Source organism: Wyeomyia smithii, chromosome 2 (assembly GCF_029784165.1).
Source record: "Wyeomyia smithii strain HCP4-BCI-WySm-NY-G18 chromosome 2, ASM2978416v1, whole genome shotgun sequence".
Lineage (NCBI taxonomy): Eukaryota > Metazoa > Arthropoda > Insecta > Diptera > Culicidae > Wyeomyia > Wyeomyia smithii.
The window spans coordinates 213,528,117-213,547,274 of NC_073695.1; the positions used below are offsets into that span (position 1 = coordinate 213,528,117).

Genomic DNA, 19,158 nt, shown 5'->3' on the forward strand with positions numbered 1-19,158 from the left:
TCAATTTTGTCAATTTTATTGTAGTCATTCTTCACGGAGGTTTTTTATTGCTAGGTATAGACAAGAACTAACATCATCTATGAAAAGAACAGAAATAATAACTTCTCAAAGTCGATAAAATTATAGTTCAGAAAGTTTGATATCTTATTTCAAAGCCTTCCCGATTTCTCTATCACCTTTGTCGTTTTTGATTCGGAAGCTGCTTAGGTTTTACGACCTCTTGGTGAAATCTAAATTTTACCATCCCATCACGGTGAAAATTTCACAAGTTTACTTCTTTTCTCGTCTGATTTTACGAGCTGTATTCCACTTCAGCGTTGGTTTTTTGGCGCCTTCTTACGGGAGAACAACTTTGTTCACATTTGAAGGATGGTGCCTCATTCCTAAAAAAACTCGAAATGCAACGGGGAGTACCTTCAAGGAACATAACTCAAGCATGCAAAGGTGATAAATTTGTACGCAATCGTTACACCGCAGGAGCAACCGTAAAACTCTCCAGGGTGTCGTGATATATTCCCGCTGTGCCAGCCACTGATGGAAGGATAGCGAAGCACCAAGGACGCAAGCATACATGCTTGAGCATATTATTTGCTTTGCAGGTGACAGTGTTGCAATGAAATTGAAGCGGTGTGCATAATAGCTACGAAACTATTTCGCACAACCACTTAATGTCCACTTTGCTGACGCAAACCTGGTAGTGTTGTGATATCACCGGAGAAAGTATACAGAAATGTTTGGTAAAAAAACGCAACATGATGTGGCATTTTAGTTCTCAACACCTGAACGCAGTTCTCATCATTAATGCATGTTCCAATAACATCGATGGTCGTCACTGTCTAAATTCTAGCAGCTTGTTCTGCCGACAGGATTTCCTGCCACCTCTGCACCCTGGGTTTCATTCGAAAGAAATTCTGACTGGGTGGTTGATGATTCCAAGTCCGTTTACCGTCAAATAAACATGCTGCTTGTTGTAAATAAAACAACACATTCACAAACTCGTTCCGATTGGAACCGTACTAGACACGCCATTTTTGTGAGTAAATAAAACAGCGTGTAGTCAAGCAGAGCATACCTAGGCCCGCCCGGCTGCATGTCTGCTCCTGATTTCAGGTTTGACGAGGCAGGGGAAAATTTTGGTGAAACTAATGCGGTTATATCTATAAATAATGGAGCGGCCTTTTCGTTCCTTTTTCAGCGAGTTTCCACAACTATCGAATCATAAGAACCGCTACTGGAGCGATGGAATGTACATATTAATATTTGTTTTCCGTTGGTTTTCTTTCAGAACAACAACAACAACATCAACGTCACAGATGAACCCCGGCGGAAGCGCGAGGTGGCAACCCGACCGAACCACATCCTACTGTTCACCATTATCAATCCAGTCTATCCGATCACAGTGGTAAGTAAGAAAGTGATTTGAATATTGGGAATTTGAGTACTAAGAATGGTTGCATTATTGTTTCGAACAGTAATTGCCTAACATTGGTTCGCGTGTCGAAATGGTATAAAATAGTTCATTAAATATTAAACCATGAACAAATCAGTTCTTGTTCGTGCCAATGAATGAAGTGATTATATCATGTTCAGCCTCTTACTAAGGAATAATAAATGCACAGAGATAATAACCTTTAATCGGGGATTCCGCTAGTTTTTAGAATGTTACAAATTGAAACACAATATGCATCTTATTGGTAATTTTGAACCAAACAAGAGCTCACTTAACAGGGTTGCACAGGTTATAAATATATAAAAACAATTATTAAGGAACATTGAAATAAACTAGAAGTGAAACGAAAAATGAACGAAGAAACTGAACTCCTTGTTCGAGAGAATAAACTTTAATCAAAATGATTTTTACCCCTGAAAAAAAATCTTTTGATGTGGAAATTTTTCTCCACACATTCGCAGACGTCGAATGTCTGTTTGCTAGGAGTGAAGGTCACGTAAATTTCAGACTTCAAATCAGACTTCCTGTGCACGTGCTTTTTTCTCAAGCGACGAGAGAAATCTTTCTCTCGCTCGTAGAATTTCCATGTACGTGCGACGAGACGAGACAACGTCACATGCGATTTGCAGGTTGCTCTTTCGCTTCTCTTTCGGTTCGGATTGCGATGCGCAAGCGATGTTTCGTCGCACTACGAATTGAGCGAGACGCCTGTACTGTACATACATGATACAGCTCGTGCGCCAGAGCTCGTGAGACTTTCTCGTGTACCAGGCTCAAAGTAGTACTTATTTTGTGCTGTTCTGTTAGGGAAAGTCAATTTTTTTCGATTTTAATGGAACTTTGCACTCGTGTTTGACTTGGCAAACTGTGTATTTTTTTAAACCTTTTGGGCCAGAGTGAATTGTTAATGAACACTTGATTTTGGTTAGCAAAAAATAAAGTTAAATAGTAAATTTTTTTCAAAGCAACCCACAGTGGTCTAAACACGAAAAACCTTTATCGTTTTAGATTCGACTGTGAAATATTGATTGTATGTACCCAGTGTCTTCAGCAAGTTTATTCCATATAAAAAGGCCTTTCTTTTGGCATTTTCGGTTTTTCAATCAACCCCCCTAGTAGTTCGATATAAAAACTTTTTTTTCTAATTTTCAAAATACCAGATTGCTTTCTTCAGCAAAGTTGTAGGAAAATATATAAGAAAAAGAATTGCTGAACACTGTAATCTTCTAACTGTACGTCTGATATGACGAAGCAGAGTTTTACGAGGAACACTCCTCAAAATTAATTTTTCGGCCATAACTTTTTCTGTAATCGTCGAAACAATTCAAAATGTTTTAAGATTTTGTTCATTCTGCTAAACCTTGCATTTTTGTAGAATATATTGGTTTGCTATTTTTATTTGTTGTAAAGATATTTCTAGTTTTTTTGCTGAAAATAACCATGTTTTGAGTCCATATTTCGGCAAAGGTTGCAGATAGTAGCAAACCAGACTGTATGCATTTGAAAGTTTGTCAAAAGAAATGTATTACTCATGAGAGTTCAACTGTTTCTAGTTGTATCTAACCGAGTACTGAATGAAAGGAAAACACCCCTCAAAATTAGTTTTTTGTCCATTACTTTTTCTGTAATGTTTCGACGATTCTAAGATGTTCTAAGATTTTGTTCATTCTGCTAAACCTTATAAACAAATGGAGATCGAAGCAAGCTGTGATCAAAAACGGACGTGAAAATGTTTCTCGTCGGAATTTTTCATCGTTTTTTCAAGTTTTTATAAGTTATATATTTTCTATCTGGAAAAGGGATGTGTCTACATTTATTGAATGAAGGCCGCTATTGTTTCGGTGTGAATTCCGAGTGTTTGATTCGAATCGCGATGAAGTGTTCCGAGGGTTGTTGTGTACGGTTGAGGATAGTGCAATAATGTCGACGTATTTTATTTAGCCTTCCCGTCGCGTAATCGTTATATTTTAAGTGCAAAGGGTGGAGTAAAAGGTAATACGAAATGTGGCGGTTTCGTATTATCGGTGAGAGTGACGTCAATGTTGAAATCCGTTAAAGATTCGTGCAATTTTGTGGCTAATTTGTGAGAGCTGCATTTCTTTTTCGGTGGCGGAGCACGTTTCCCGCTAGCCCTTGCCTTGCCATAAGTGTGTGTGAGTAAGTGCAAGGTGAACAAGGAAAAGCGCGAGAAGTACAAGTGCAGGATGACCGTTGCTCCTGCGTGCGACACGTTCTCGCACTAGCATGATGATTCACAGAGGACGCGGGAATTAAAGGATAAGTATTAGTGTTGGTAACGTTTTGCCTGTGTTTTTTGTTTGATTTGCATGGCAAAAGGGAACCACTGTTTTTTTTTCTGCTTTTCACGACGCTGTTAGCTTCGTATCCTCTCCGGTATGGCATCGGCCTTGCAGTGCGTGCTGAGACTTGAGGGGTGCAGACTGTAGGATTGTCGTGAGTTCGTGATTTCTTTTGTTTTTGTGCAGTTCATATGAGGATGATATATATGTGTAAGGTATAGTTTTTTTTTCGCGTTCATCGAGCTGTCTCGTTATTTGTGTGCGCAGTGGACTGACGTCGGTAGGGATACTGTACATACCCTGCTTGCGTTGTCAGCCGTTTCTGAATCAATTGGGTTATTTATTTATTTATTTTTATTTTGGAAGATACATCTCTGGTTGCATTGCTCTCAGTATATGGAGATTTGTTAAAGCGTGATTTCATGGAGTCGCTTTGTTTGCCAAAGTCTATACTCAATAGACAGAATTGCTCCAATAGGAGGGATGTTTTAAACCTTTGAACACGCTGGTTTTTACATGACGGAATGAGTAGCAGTACAACATAATTTAGAAATTTATCTTTCGCGCTCCGACTGGACGGTTACGAATATTTTGAGCAGTTTTATGCCCTTTTTTTCTAGCTTTTGAGTAAATACTAAAACACATAGACCACTTTTAATTTGATTAAGTAGAAATCTTGTCGGTGAGCATGGCAAATTAATTTTGACTGCAATTGTTTTGGCATTTTGTTAAATCTAATTAGTACTCGGTCTTGTTAGATATGCATATTTGCATTTTTAAAAATTTTCCAGCTATGAATGCATGAAACTTTGCCAGTTTTTTCATACTCAGTAGGTATCTTCGCTTTATTATTCAAGAAGTAAGTGGTAATCAACGCTAAATACCGTGTCTCCGCGCGTATGCGTCGGTAAGAGAGAATAGAGCGGTCGCGCATAACTTTTCGAAGTAAACGTGTTTTCGGCCCAGGTGAGCTTTGCTCAACTATGGATTTTCGGTGTGTTGTGACTTCCGAGGTGTACCAAACCATTTATTCGCAAACTGTCCACCCGTAGGTTCTTTTCCAGCACGCAGTGATTCGGAATAGGTTCCGTTCGTTCGATAAATATCGTAAATAATTAATCGCGACAAAACATCGTAATTAATCGCCACCAAATATCGCAATTATTTGCAATTAATATCAGGATTATACGCGACTCGTCTGTCAACGCACACATCCTTTTTTTTTTTCTTTCTTTTTTCGTTCGTTTCAAACGGCGATGGCCAAGCAAATAGGCCGTTTTTGAAGTTCTCTTGCTGACCGCTTGCAGTATGTGTTGAGGGCCTATATATTTACTTTTTTCTTGTTTTTGGTTAATGCATATATGGTTGCTTCGTAACATTGTGTAGTCAGCTGAGATAAATCAATGAGAGATACGTTTCGGTAGTTGCATAATGACTTCATAAACAGATTTTCGAATATTTGAGTCTGTCTTGATTAGGTTATAGGTCCGGTATCCTTGCGTGCGCTTTATTTTTGCGGTATTACAGCATCAACCGGGATAAGTTCGGATCGCGTTATGATTTCCGTAAAAGATATAATGAACTCGTACGCGCGATAATAACAAATATCCCTGTATTAGAACTCAGCGCATCGTTTACCAAAACGAAATCTGCTGCAAACCTTACCCTTTTCTCCAACATCCCAGTGATTTCTCGTGGAAGTGCAGAGGTGTTCTCGGCTTCCAATAAAGCGAGTATCACGTCAACATATTCCTATACACACTCCTTCTTTGACCTGCATTCGGATGCGGCCGGCGCTGGTATTGCCTAATATAAAGATTAAGGTCACAAGTTTTTACACATTGAGGATGAATGTTAATCCCAAGCATCATCCATTGGTTCTCTGTGTAATTACAGCTGATCTGGCAATAACGGAGTAGCAACCGCGGGCGGTCAATCATGCTCATGCTCATGCTCATGCTCTGCTAAACCTTATAAACAAATGCTTTGACAACAAAAGCTAGTCGAACTTGTTTTTTTTTTTTTCTTCACATAACATTTATTTGACACGGCACAAATACAATTTAATGTTTAACGGCGCCAATTATATCTGATGACTTAAAAACTAAAGCAAATTTTTTATCCTCGCTGCCGACTACGAGCTGAAATTAAGTCTAACTTAAAACTAGCATGGGATTTCCAATCAGTGTTTTGTTGTTCAATGGTCGTCTGATAATCGTCGAATGGCATGTATGGATTCGTTCTGCTGAGCCACGATGTCGTGAGTTGGGACAGAGGCTCGTAGTCCTTGGGTCCTGGTTCTATTGTGCGGGGTCTGGTTGCTGGTTTTGTGCTTAAGGTTCAAACGTGTTCTTGTCGTTTTGTTGGGTGTAGACGGAGGGGAACGGGACTAGACTGGGGCGTGGATGGATTTCAGGAAAACGTATATAAGGGACATGTAGGATAGGTCACGGCTCGCCAAGACATCACGAACAGGAACAGCCGGCTGTCTACCCTCGGCCTGCAGGGAAGCTATTAATTTAGACCTGGCGTCACGGTGTACAGGGCATGACCAAACCACATGCTCTATGTCGTGATAACCTTCACCACAGGCACAGATACCACTTTCCCCGAGCCCAACACGACGGAGGAGCGCGTCAAATCTATAGTGATTGGACATAAGCCGGGACATCACGCAAATGAAATCCCGACCTACATCCAACCCCTTGAACCACGGGTTCGTCGATACTTTGGGGATTATGGAATGTAACCACCTTCCCAATTCCCCTCTGGTCCAAGCATTTTGCCAACTGATGATCGTATTCTGACGTACAAGTGCGAAAAATTCATTAAAGGCAATTGGTCTTTCATAAATATCACCGTTTGTTGCGCCCACCTTAGCCAAAGAGTCCGCTTTCTCATTACCCGTTATCGAGCAGTGAGAAGGGACCCACGCTAAGGTAATCTGAGTAGATTTTTCGGATAAAGCACTCAGATGTTCCCGTATTTTCCCCAGGAAATACGGAGAGTGCTTAACATCTTTCATCGATCGGAGAGCCTCAATGGAACTGAGACTGTCCGTAAAGATGAAATAATGGTCCGTGGGCATTTTTTCGATAATCCCTAGGGTGTACTGAATTGCAGCTAATTCTGCGACGTAAACAGAAGCAGGATTATCGAGCTTATGGGAGACGGTTAAATTGTTATTGAAGATACCGAAGCCAGTGGACCCATCAAGAAGTGATCCGTCAGTGTAGTACATATTGTCGCAGTTGATGTTTCGATATTTATTGGAAAAAATTTTAGGGATCTGCTGCACGCGTAAATGATCCGGGATTCCACGAGTTTCTTCTATCATGGATGTATCGAAAAACACAGTAGAATCAGAAGTATTTGATAAGTCGACACGATTTGGAATATTCGAAGAAGGGTTAATATTTTGGGACATGTGATTGAAATACAATGTCATAAAACGGGTTTGAGAATCAAGTTCGATTAACCTTTCAAAATTTTCAATCACGGGACGGTTCAAGACCTCACATTTGATTAGAATACGAGAAGACAGGCTCCAGAAGCGGTTTTTCAATGGTAGTACTCCAGCTAAAACCTCCAAACTCATCGTATGGGTCGACTGCATGCAACCTAAGGCGATACGCAAACAACGATATTGTATTCGCTCCAGTTTGATCAAATGTGTGTTTGCTGCGGAGCGGAAGCAGAAACACCCTAGTCGAACTTGTTGATTGAAAATGTTTACTAAAACCTCTTAAAATCATAAACATTATTTTTTTCTTGGAAAATTACATCTGGTTTTCTTCCGTTTTCAAATCATTTTTAATAAATACTTCACATAGTTAAATATTAGGGATAAAATTTTGAGTCATGAATAAAAAAGTCCCTGCTGTGCTTAAAGACGCTCTGAAGCACCATTTCAAATTTAACTTTTTTCTTCAAAATGCAATATTTTACACTCACTTTAATTGGTCTACAAAGTATTTTGCTTAAATTGACCCGAAAGTATTTTTAAATCATGTGAACGGGAAAGGTTTACAAAATCGGATTTCTCAGTTCTTTTTTTCTCAAAATAAGTTATTTAGATAGACATTTTAGTCCAAAAAGTGCGATGCCCGCCTCCACCCAAAATCATGAGAGCATGAATGTTTTGCAAAATGTTTAATTTGATTTTTTTTTTATAAAAGTTTACCTTCAATAAAAATATTTACATTTCATTCCACTATCCTGAAATTTAAACCAGAAATTTTGTTTTAACTTCGGATTTCTTCGAAAAGAAAATGAGAAAAAAATTAACTCTCAATTTTTGTTTGTCAATTAAGATAAGGTGTTTGTTTATAATTTATTTTGACCAAAAAAGGTTTTATTGCGGTGTATTTTTTTTTGTAAGCATTATTAGTTCCCTGCAATTCATTCTCAGACAGTTTATTTTGTACAACTGAAGGATTCTGAGCTACAATGCTTTGAATCAAACATATACCAAAATACTTATGTTCTTTTAAAAAATTCTCGTGAGTCTGAAAAAATTGCCCGCCCGCGAAAAATATTCAGTTTGTTAAGTCAGGTACGTGTGCTGAGATTCAGCCAAATCAAAAATGGTAGATATTCGATGATGATAGGACATTTGGCATGATAACACTCAGGACTCAAATTGACGCAGACCATCTCTCTAGGATTAACACTCCGCATTTGACGAATCGAACGTTGAAATGTTGAAATTCATTCATAAATTCCATGTTGCACATTATAAAACATATATTTACTAGATAATATAACACCGTAGCATTGAATTGCATTTTCGTCTCCGGTATCGAAAGCATCATGTATCAGCGACATGATTCGAGCAACGCGTCTCCCACAGTTACTCAAAGATTTGTGTCTTCGATACAGTATGAGCCCTCAGACCCTTCTGGAGGTGCATTAGTTGGAAAATTTCATAAAACAATATTACTAAGATTATTACAAAAGTTTACATCGTTGCACAAGGTAATGTTCCCCTAACAGCAAAAAAAGATCAGATTACTATAAATACGAGTATATATAGTCGCACTAGAGTTAATGTGGCTTTAGAATCATATATCTGATTTGCAATATCTATACCTTATTTGAAAATTCTATCCAACACCTTTACCCCCAACATGTATTGAAAAATATAAAATTGATTATATTGGTTCTGTTATTTTTAACTCCCGAAAGGCTTGTACTCGAATTAAAAATCACATCTAATCTTACAGGTACAAAACTGAATATGGTTTTTTTTGGAATGGTTTCTATTATATAATAGTCAATGACATCTTAAACGACGACAGAAACTCAAGAAGAAAGTCGGATTAATCAACATATGAATTGATAAACAAATGAATTAGTTTACACACCATTCATTATTCAAACGGTGCTCTGACGCAAGCTCCTATAACACCGTAAATAATAAATCACATAAAATCTCCTGCCTTCATCCCTCTGGGCAAAATTAATTTCTTCCTTGCGCCCAGCGCAAAGCAATATATGAAACTAGCTCGCGAGACGAGCTCACGAGAATTTGCGCGCAAGCTGTCTCGTGTGCGCAACGCCCATGCACCGCGCTCGTTACGTTGAGAGACGAGATATCTTCGTGTACGTCGCAAAAGAAATTCCATGCGACGAGACATGGCTCGTACGTATTGCAAGTTCTCTCGCTCGCATGTGGCGCACAGCACAAAACGACTGAATGAGAAACGAGCCTTGTAGCGCAAAGCGCATTGTCTCTTTTCTGCACGAGCGAGATTTCAGGAAGTCTGCTTCAAATCATCAGAATGGTTTTTCTTCAAAATACTAAAAGTGTTATTTCAATAAAATAAAATTCACGCTAAATTTGTAGTTCAAATTATACAACTATAAACCAGGACAGTACGGGAAAACGAAAACATTACCGTAAGAACGTTACTGGTTAGTTTTGTGGCTCACTTGTGCATAGCTACTACTACAGAGACTTAGCTGCGCTTCTGACTCCATTGTCACTCATCATCATGGAGAAAAGGTGGCTCGTACCGCCTGGCAGAGATATACCCACTAACAGCTTGTTCTTGTGCCAGACCGAGCAAACACTCGACACATGTGTAAAGATTAAGACTGGCAAAGGAACGTTTATACTCCAGCGGGTTAAAGCACTCACGTCATGGAAACTTGCATCGTTACCGGCCGACGCTTGAGAGAGGAGCAGGCAAAAAATACTAATCTCCATCCTTGCTTTTGATGCGTTATAAAATATTCAAAACGATATTTTAACCCGCGCCTGCAAGGTAGACTCGCTTCGGGTGCACTGTGTGCACCGTTTTGTATGGCCTCAGTAGTTAGTAACTGCGGGGTGCGCAATAAATAATTCCTTCCCGCCCGGTGTGTCGTCTGGAGTGACACTGCATTCGTAAGCTATTTTTCGGAATGCGGAAGATGGATAAAATTCTGCTCGAGAGATTTTTGGGATGCACCGCATAGCTTTACAGGTGTTGGGGAAAGAGGGGTGATAAGGAAGAGCTTTAAAGTTTTGCTTTCAATCCCACCTTGATGGGATTTTGCAACTTGTCATCCATGAGTACGAGGGAAAATATTGTGCTCGCTTTTTCGTTCCTTTTGCGGTCTGAATTCACATCTTTGGGGATGTAAATGTAGTTATTTGTTGTTTTTTTTTTTTTTGCTCGTAAGGGATTAATACTTTTTTTTATTTGTTTTAGATTAAAAACGGAAGAATACTGCGAAATTTAGAAACGTAATATAAAACATCTTTCATTGTTTTTGTATTGGTAAAAAAGTAGAAAAATATCTGGTCCATTGAAGTGCATGTCTGTGTGTTGAGCATCCGTGCTAATGGCGGATCCGAGTGGTGAAATCTCACGATTCGACTCATAATTCACCGCTAATGTTTTTTCCGAAAATTTCTCTACTTGAAATTCAATGTTTCTGACGGTAGTGTAACACGAGAAGTTTTCCGCCACTCCAGAGGAAAACACATAGGTTCGTATAACTGGACTAAACCAGCCAAAGGGTATTCTGCTGCTCTGTTCTAAAGAGCAAGGAAGTGAGTAATGCACTCAAAACGAATAGATTTATTTCGGAACTGATCTTCTCTGTTCGGTATCATCGTACCACTCTACAACTTGCCAACTTGCTGCTGGACTATCAACAGTGGAATATGACTCAGAAAACACGTGTAACCGGGTCCAGCATCATACGGCCTCGTTTCTACCTCCTTACCACCTTCCTGTTTCCTTATACATGATGGGATTGTGCGTCTAAGTGGAAAATATTTGCTACAAACAAAATACTTCTACTGATACGATGCATAGCAGAGGAGAAAGACTTTCGGATCACATAGTCGTATCATTCAGCACTCCGGCCTAACCGTATTATAAAAGCTGTCTCGAATTGGACGAAATTATCCCGTTACGAAGGGTAAGTCACTTCAAGCAGCTGCCGCCACCTTTGACAGGCAAGTTTGCAAGAGTGGATTACGGTTGGTCTGCCAGTGATCCCAGTTTCATTTCGTCTTCACGTTTCACGGGTGCCAACTCCGAATGTTTCTTGTGGTGGTTAGTCGTGGCTTTGATGGTTACACTACATTTCGCCCTCTAACCACCGCGCTCTGATTCTACAAATTGGATTCCAAGGCATTGGGCACGTGGTACGTGCTTGGTTTTCAAGAAGCTCATCACCACAGGTCTGGTTCAGATTTTCCCTAGCAAAAACCGTGACACACAGACTGCATCGCTTTGTGTGGCAGTGCTTGTTCTGCACTTCGTGTGTCTGCGATAGTTGCCGAAAACGGATTTGCCAGTTGTGAGCTAAACTTTCATCTGTGCCTTTCGGAGTAATGAATGAAGCTTGTCGGGTGGTTGGATCTGGTTGGGTGGTTGATTTACCTTCGTCTATATCTATTGAATTACGTACCGAATCTATGGCATGAAATAATAATGGCTAAAAGAAGCCAGAAGCTTGTTATCTCAAACAAAATCTTCAAAATAAAACATGATATCTACTATGCTGTTCATTGAATTGGATAGGTTGCACTTTTTGACGTAGATTTACGTCTTACAGCAATATAAGAGTGCTAATTGAAAAACGAAAAACATCGAGAGCGTCATGAAAAAAACAGCTTCGTAAAAACTAAAACCAATCGTCCTTTTACGGGCGACCACATACTTTCAATTGAAGCAGTAAAAATGAGTTTTTGCCTCATTTTTATCTAGCAGGATTTATTTCCACCCACGTTGTTTAGTTTGAAGGTGGAGTGGTACTCTACGTACAATTGTATTCCAGCCACCTTCAAAATTGTTTTCGAATGACTTCAAGTTAATTTTACAACGATCCTCATCAATCATTTAATAAAAAAAGAGTTCAAATTGACCTTAAATGAGTTTATTCCCAAACCTATAGCAAGAAATACATTGGCATAAGACAGGCTGTCATTATTCTACGTGAACCCTGCGATCGTGTCTCATAAACAACCTCTTCAACTGTTACATCTTACAAAACATCCTATCGGAAACTCGGTTTTTGATCTTAGGAACACGGTTTTAAAACCACCAGAACAATCGGTTTTTACTTTTTTAATTACTTTTACGTTAAATTTGTAAAATCAGTTTCTGAATATCACTGAGTTTACATGCCCCTTCAATATTTTCTCTGGTTTTTTTTTATACAAAAAAGGAATTAATTTCCATCTCTAGTCTCTTTCATGAGTATTTAGCGTGAGGTCTTACGATGAGTATTCAACTTTCTATTCCTGAAGATTTTTATGTGGATGTCAGGGTTTGTACAGATTTCTGAGTTAATGCAATTTTTGCGGTTTATTCTTACGGTTTGTTTTTTTTTCACGCCACACGTTTTTTTTAAGTTTTGTCTACATGACCCATCTTTTGGCATCCGACAAATTCATTTAAATTTTAAGGTTTGTTTGCGGAACCTTAGAAATTCTAAGGAAACTCTGACGGTAACATAGAATACAAAATTCAATCTATGACTTATAAATTCAAAAAATCATTATTTTCTTCAACTGAATTTCTTTCCTTTAGCCGCCGCAACGGAAAGAGGCGAACCACGAATTTACGACCTCTGTTTGTCTGTGCAAGTGCTAAATTTAAAGTATGTTTCCGGTATTGCATTTCTCGAACCAACCATGCAGCTACTATTTAATCGTGCATGTGCCCTGAGTGCATCCATATTGTTCTCTCAAGTTGAATCATAATACACTTGAGAACGGATTTCGGTTTAACCCATCATCATCTTTCCAGAAACGAAATGAATCTTCAGCGAGAAACTTAATCCCTTGCAGCAATTTCAATTTCTTGGAAAATCATGCCTGCGTGCCTCTCCCGAGCACCCATGACCCACCGTAAAATCAATTTAGGGCACAGTCCCTTCGAGATCCATTACGCCGCATCATCTCGGCCCCGATGGGACTAATTCATTACGTCTTTGCATTACAACCGTCCGAGATCCGCCGTGGCACGGTTTTCGGGGGGAGGATACAACCCGAAACTTTGCTCTCTCCAAAGTGAAATCTCATTGCAACCGTCGCCGCCGCCCGACACGACTCGACAGACCATTTTCCAAGTGCACACAGACCGACCGGTTGGCTGATTGCGGAAAACAGAAGTGATAAATCGCAATCTTTTCTCCAGTGCAAGTGAAAACCCACACCCGCGTGACCTGCACTTTTCGCAGCACATATACGAAATTGGATTTTAATGGCTGCCGCTTCTTGCTGCCGCCTCGATTGTACATGCAGTCGCGGTGCAAATGTGACAGTTTCCAGTATCAATCAATTTTATGGCCCGATGCATTTTTACTGCACTCGAATTCCATTGTGTCTTTGTAGTTGATTAACTGTCAAAACGTCGCTGTTGTTCCATATCAGCAACCGTCCAACAACAACAACAACGACAACAACAGCTCGAAGTGAAGCGAGTGCTATCAAAAGCTTAGCTCTCGCACATTCACCTGTGCAATGAATTTGCTGCCTTTCTATTCGGCAACGCTTGTCCTGTCGCGTCTGTAGGCAAAACAAACGATTAGTGCACACAGTTTAATAGCGTTCGTTTTGCATTTTCCGGTTACGAGCTTACGAACTTCTTCGGCACCGGTGAAAGCAAGAAAAGAGCAACCTGTCAAACTCTGTCGCAAAATCAAATGCACTCCAATTTGCCAACCAATCGCCATCAGCAGCCGGTGCGATGATGTCTCGATGACGGGCGGCTGGGTATAAGAGCCCAGTAATTATGTCCCATGCCATATGAATATCTCGCGTGCTCTCAGGATTGAGTGCTGATCAGTGATAGTGCTGGTGTTCAGGGATGTAGTCAGGGATTTTGACACCTTCTTTCAATCCATCGAACAGCATATCAAGCCATTCTCTTCCTTGTGGTATCTTGTTACGTTTTATATTCCCTCGAGCATCATTCTCTAGAAACTGTAGATGCATCCACTCATTACCAAGTACCATTTACTCTGTGAGTACGTGTTGTTCTTTACAAGAATATGTTTCCCTTTTTGTATGTCTACGCCACCGGTCCCATTCATGGAGTAGTAGATCAGGGGTAATTATCGACAACATGAATTGTCCTCTATGACGGGACGCAGGAAGCGAGTGCTATAATTATCTAATTGAGCTGCTCTTTTCACCGGATCTTCAGGCTATCACGGTACACTGAGAGTACGGAAGGGGGTGACGTGTTTGATCCATTTCGTTGGTGAAAGCCGCTGGAATTTGCATCAGGTTAATAGCACGAAAATGAGCAAGATGTCATCGGACTGTCTGTTGGTTACAGGGTTTTGAAATATTTAAATCACTCGATTGTTCCTGCTCCTTCTGTCATTGTCAGATCGTGCCCATTTTCGACACTAAGGATATTAAAAGTAATTGATTTTCATTACGCGCGGAACACTGCCTGTCAGCAGGAGCTACAACTTTTATATCTACCGTTCGGTGTGGAATTCATTTATCGACCGAACCATTGTCAAGTCAAATGCAAATATCATGTTTCTGGCCAGCGACGGAAAGTGGAGGTATCGTTCGACGAGATTTCCGGTTTCAATAGGGATCGGTGTATGACCTGCTCTGCCTATAATCGCATACCAGTCCCATATGGATTTTCATCGTTTTTGAGTTAAATATCAGATTCCATTTATTTCTTGCTCTACTACCGATTAAGGAAACAAAAAAGTAGGTTTTATTTGAAAAAAGTCAGAAAAAATGCAAGGTCAAATTGTCCCATCTTAAAAATAATCGCATATCAGTCCCACCGAATGTTTTCCTGAGTATGGCCATATTTTTTTCTTCAATCCATATAATAAATACTTGGTGCTGTTTTTCAAGCTTTTTAATGTTGAAAAATCATCAAATGACTAATAATTGCAAGGTTATTTCAAATAAATTCCACATAACAGATAATTTTAGGTAAACACTGAAACTGCAACTATCCCTGAAAGTTCGTTCCCGAAAGGTTATTGATTTCGTCAATCGGAGAGATAATAGTTTTGAGCAATGCTGCTTTCTGCAAAGAGTTAATCTCCTGTGGATGATCTGCTCACTTCAAATAATTATTCAAGTTGAAATTGTCAGAACTAAGAATTTTTTAGTTGCTTAGCTTTAAACTGCTTGTACCTCTTTTCATCGCCGTCGTCTTCCGTCAAGTCACTGTTGAAATGAAATTGGAAACTTCCCTTTTCCAATACCACTTTTCTAAAATGCTAAATGCACGGGTAATGCGGAATAATTTTATTCAGCAAGTATTGCGAAACACTGAAGACATAAGAAAGGATATTATTCAGTAGCATATCCAAGACTTCAACCTTATATTTTGCTTTTTCAACGACGACCTTGAAGTTGGGGGGGGGGGGGTAATAGGTGGATGTCTCCGCCATTCTCCATGCAGAATATTTAGAAGCTGTCTGCGGCCATAAACGTCTGCCCATATTCAAAATACTTGAGAAAAATATGACTACTCCTACACCGAGTAGTTGAAAGTGAGACTGGAATGCGATTATTTTGCTACTCGAAGGCCTAAATAATCGCATATTAGTCTCTTCCTTGTTTTTCATAGAAATTTTCACGACAAAGGCAATTTTTCAATGAAGAAGTTATGATTGAGGTCTATTTCATTACATCATGACAAAAAAATTAGAATAACCCACCCCAAACAGGAGAAATATCCAAAACAAGAAAAATATCTTCAAGCGTTATTTTCTCAACTTGATGATTTTCCAGATGGGACTGATATGCGATTATAGGCAGTGCTGCTGACTGTGATTGCCATTGCGGCATCCAGCCGAAGGGACAACCGACACAATCCTCGTACTGTAAGCAGAATAGCAGAGCATTCTCAATTTCAATTATCTCACGACAGGTTGTCGATAGTCAAAATGGGTGCCTCGGTCTCGTAGAGCAATCGTTTCTCGAAGCAACGACCGGGATGGGACGGAAAAATATGAGTTTTCGTTGATCGCTGCTGCCGGTGCAGAGAAACATCAGACGACAGATGTCCACGGATGAACGGTTTTTTAATATTTCTGTATACTTGAGTGGCAGTGGCCTGCGAAAAATGGAAATTGATTATGATTTGCCCTGTTTCGTGAACCTTCCTCCGTAATACAAATTTGTGCTTCACAAATCTTGTTTCAAATCGGTATCTACGTGCCTTTTGAGAAGTTTAGAATCACGAACAGACTGTAAGAAAAAGTAAAAAAAAATAAACTTGAAGCATATTGATCTAGTCTTTGATGAAAAAAAAATAGAGATTTTGAGAGTATTGGAGAGAGAGGCAGGTTGAACAACGGCATCAGAAAAACAGTGGTTTGACGCGCTCATACCACTCACTCTCAATACGGATAGTGTTGCAGTAAAGAAATGAGTGCGAGAGAATAGGAGATAACAGCATAGGAGATGAAGTGTTTTTCTGCTATCATTAGCGATACCGCTTACCGTACAACGCACTTGTTGTTCAAATTAACCGTTACGTAATTCAGTCAATTCAAAGGTAACACAAATCAACTTTTGAAATTTCAAAGGTTCTGTCTTCTCGAAAAAAGGCCGCATGCAAAATTCCAGCCCAAACATGCAGCAGCCTCTTTCCCAGAAGTATAGTCACAAAATTCCATTCCCACATAGAGACATTTGATGCATCTTTTTGTTACATAGTCTGGAATAGTATATGTTTCCGATATTCCCTTACCAGAATAAAGTGCTGATATTAGACATCTTGTTTTCCACGGGAGAACCACATGACAGCGAAATAAGCAGTCTACAAATAAAACTGTGAGAAAGTTCTCGAAGTCAAGAAATAAAAAGGTAAAAAATAACAGTGGGAAAATCAGAAAAAAAATGTTTCTCTCCAGGGTTCCAGTAGTAGTTGAATAAAATCAATTTAGCAACAGACTTGAACCCGAGGGATCTTTATTTTCTCCACACTCACGAAAATATCGGTATTACAAAGCTTTAAGAGATTAGTTTATTCTTTACAAATATAGTTTATTCTTTACAGATATAGTTTATTCTTTACAGATATAGTTTATTCTTTACAGATATTCGGAAATCGTCAGCAGATTTCGAAATTTCATGCATTGTCTCTATTTGGTTTCAAAAACAAAAAGCTAGATTTCGATAATTTCATATCATATGAGTGAAAGTTGGCCGCTTTGAGGCTACATATTCCGAAGTTCAATAAAGCCAAAATTTTGCTTGACGACTTTTTTCGAGGAGACGATGTCTTTCAACCCTACTGCTGAATTGAACTCGTAGGTCAAATTTTTCCCATCCAAATTCGAATCCAAATCGAATCCAATCCAAATCCAATCCGATTGCAATTCAAATTCAATTCAAATTTAATTAAAATTCTGTTCAAATCCAAACCAAATTCAATACAAATCCAATCCAAATTTTATTCAAATACAATTCAAAACCAATCTAAACATAATTTAAATTCAATTCAAATCCACCTCAAATCACATCCAAATCATATCCAAATCCCATCCAAAGCAAATCCAAATCCAATCCCAACACAATCCAAATCCATTTCAAATCCATTCCAAATCCCATGCAAATCCAATCCAAATCCAATCCAAAACCAATCCAAATCCAATCCAAATCTAATTCAAATCCAATCCAAATCCAATCCAAATTCAATCCAAATCCAAACCAAATCCAATCCAAATCCAATCCAAATCCAATCCAAATCTAATCCAAATCCAATCCAAATCCAATCCGAATCCAATCCGAATCCTATCCAATCCAAATACAATCCAATCTAAATCCAATCCAAATCCAATCAAATCCAATCCAAATGCAATCCAAGTTAAATCCAATTCCAATTCAAATCCAATCCAAGACCAACTAAATCCAATCCAAGTCCAATCTAAATCCAATCCAATTCCAATCCAAATGCAATCCAATTCAAATCGAAATTCACTCCAAATCCAATCCAACACAATCCAAATCATATCCAAAATTAATCCAAATCCAATCATAATCTTTTCGAAATCTAGTCCAAACACAATTCAAAACCAATCCAAATCCAATTCAAATCCAATCACAATCTAATGGTTCTGTGAAAAGTTTCAACGAAATCGGAAATGACAAACTAAAAAAAATATTTTTCTAATTCATTTTCCATAGGATGCCTCATATGCGATTGATTAAAATTAGTTGGTTTTGCACAAAAAAATCAGAACACTCAACAAATAAGTGTAGATTGGCTCTCTTAATGAACAATACCAGTAAGCTGTTGAAATCTTTCTACATGCAAGATTCTCACTCAAATTTGTATTTCTGATTCGCGTCCTAGCCCTAATAAACCGGACGAATCCAAATTCAATAAATTTCCACAAAATTTTATTGGATTAAAAAAATTTCCACAAAATTTCATTGGAGAAAATAAATTTCTTCACAGTGTATATATTTTTTCTATAAACGCAATCTTATTACCTACAGTTTGACCGAAGACACCATTTCAATTAGGCAAACCATTTTTTCATGTACAAAAATTGTATCCATCAGTCACATTTTTGGGATAGGGTGCTTCAGATCATAAGAATACACTAAGCACGCCCTTGTTTTGATTCCATTCTACACTACACACCGGTTGCGCAAAAAGCAATCTCAAGCAAATCAATATTTCCCGCAAATTTGCAACATGTTCTAAACGAGCTTTATTCAACAATGTGAAAAATTTGCTGCCTCCAATATACCACCAGTTATAAATTTCCACAACCAGCTGGGATCAGTGCAGCGTGCCGTACTGCGCTGTGGCTTTGCAATGGCAATCACCACAATTTCAACTTTGCTTCGGATTCTCCCTGTCAATGCCTCCACCGAGGCTTTAAATACTTGCTTATTGCGACGCAGCAAAAGCCAGCTGTGTTCCACTAATATAAAAGTATGTTGGCAGTCAG

General features: G+C 38.9%; 1 protein-coding gene across 4 annotated transcripts in view; it reads left to right on the forward strand.

Moving 5' to 3' along the window:
• LOC129725205 (heterogeneous nuclear ribonucleoprotein L) overlaps window positions 1-19,158 on the forward strand; it is a 314,819-nt gene that overhangs the window by 119,457 nt on the left and 176,204 nt on the right. For all 4 annotated transcript variants that reach the window (XM_055680749.1, XM_055680750.1, XM_055680751.1 and 1 more), the window contains one exon: window positions 1,286-1,402. In XM_055680749.1, the coding sequence (XP_055536724.1) occupies window positions 1,286-1,402 (117 nt within the window). The remainder of the gene's footprint in view (window positions 1-1,285; window positions 1,403-19,158) is intronic.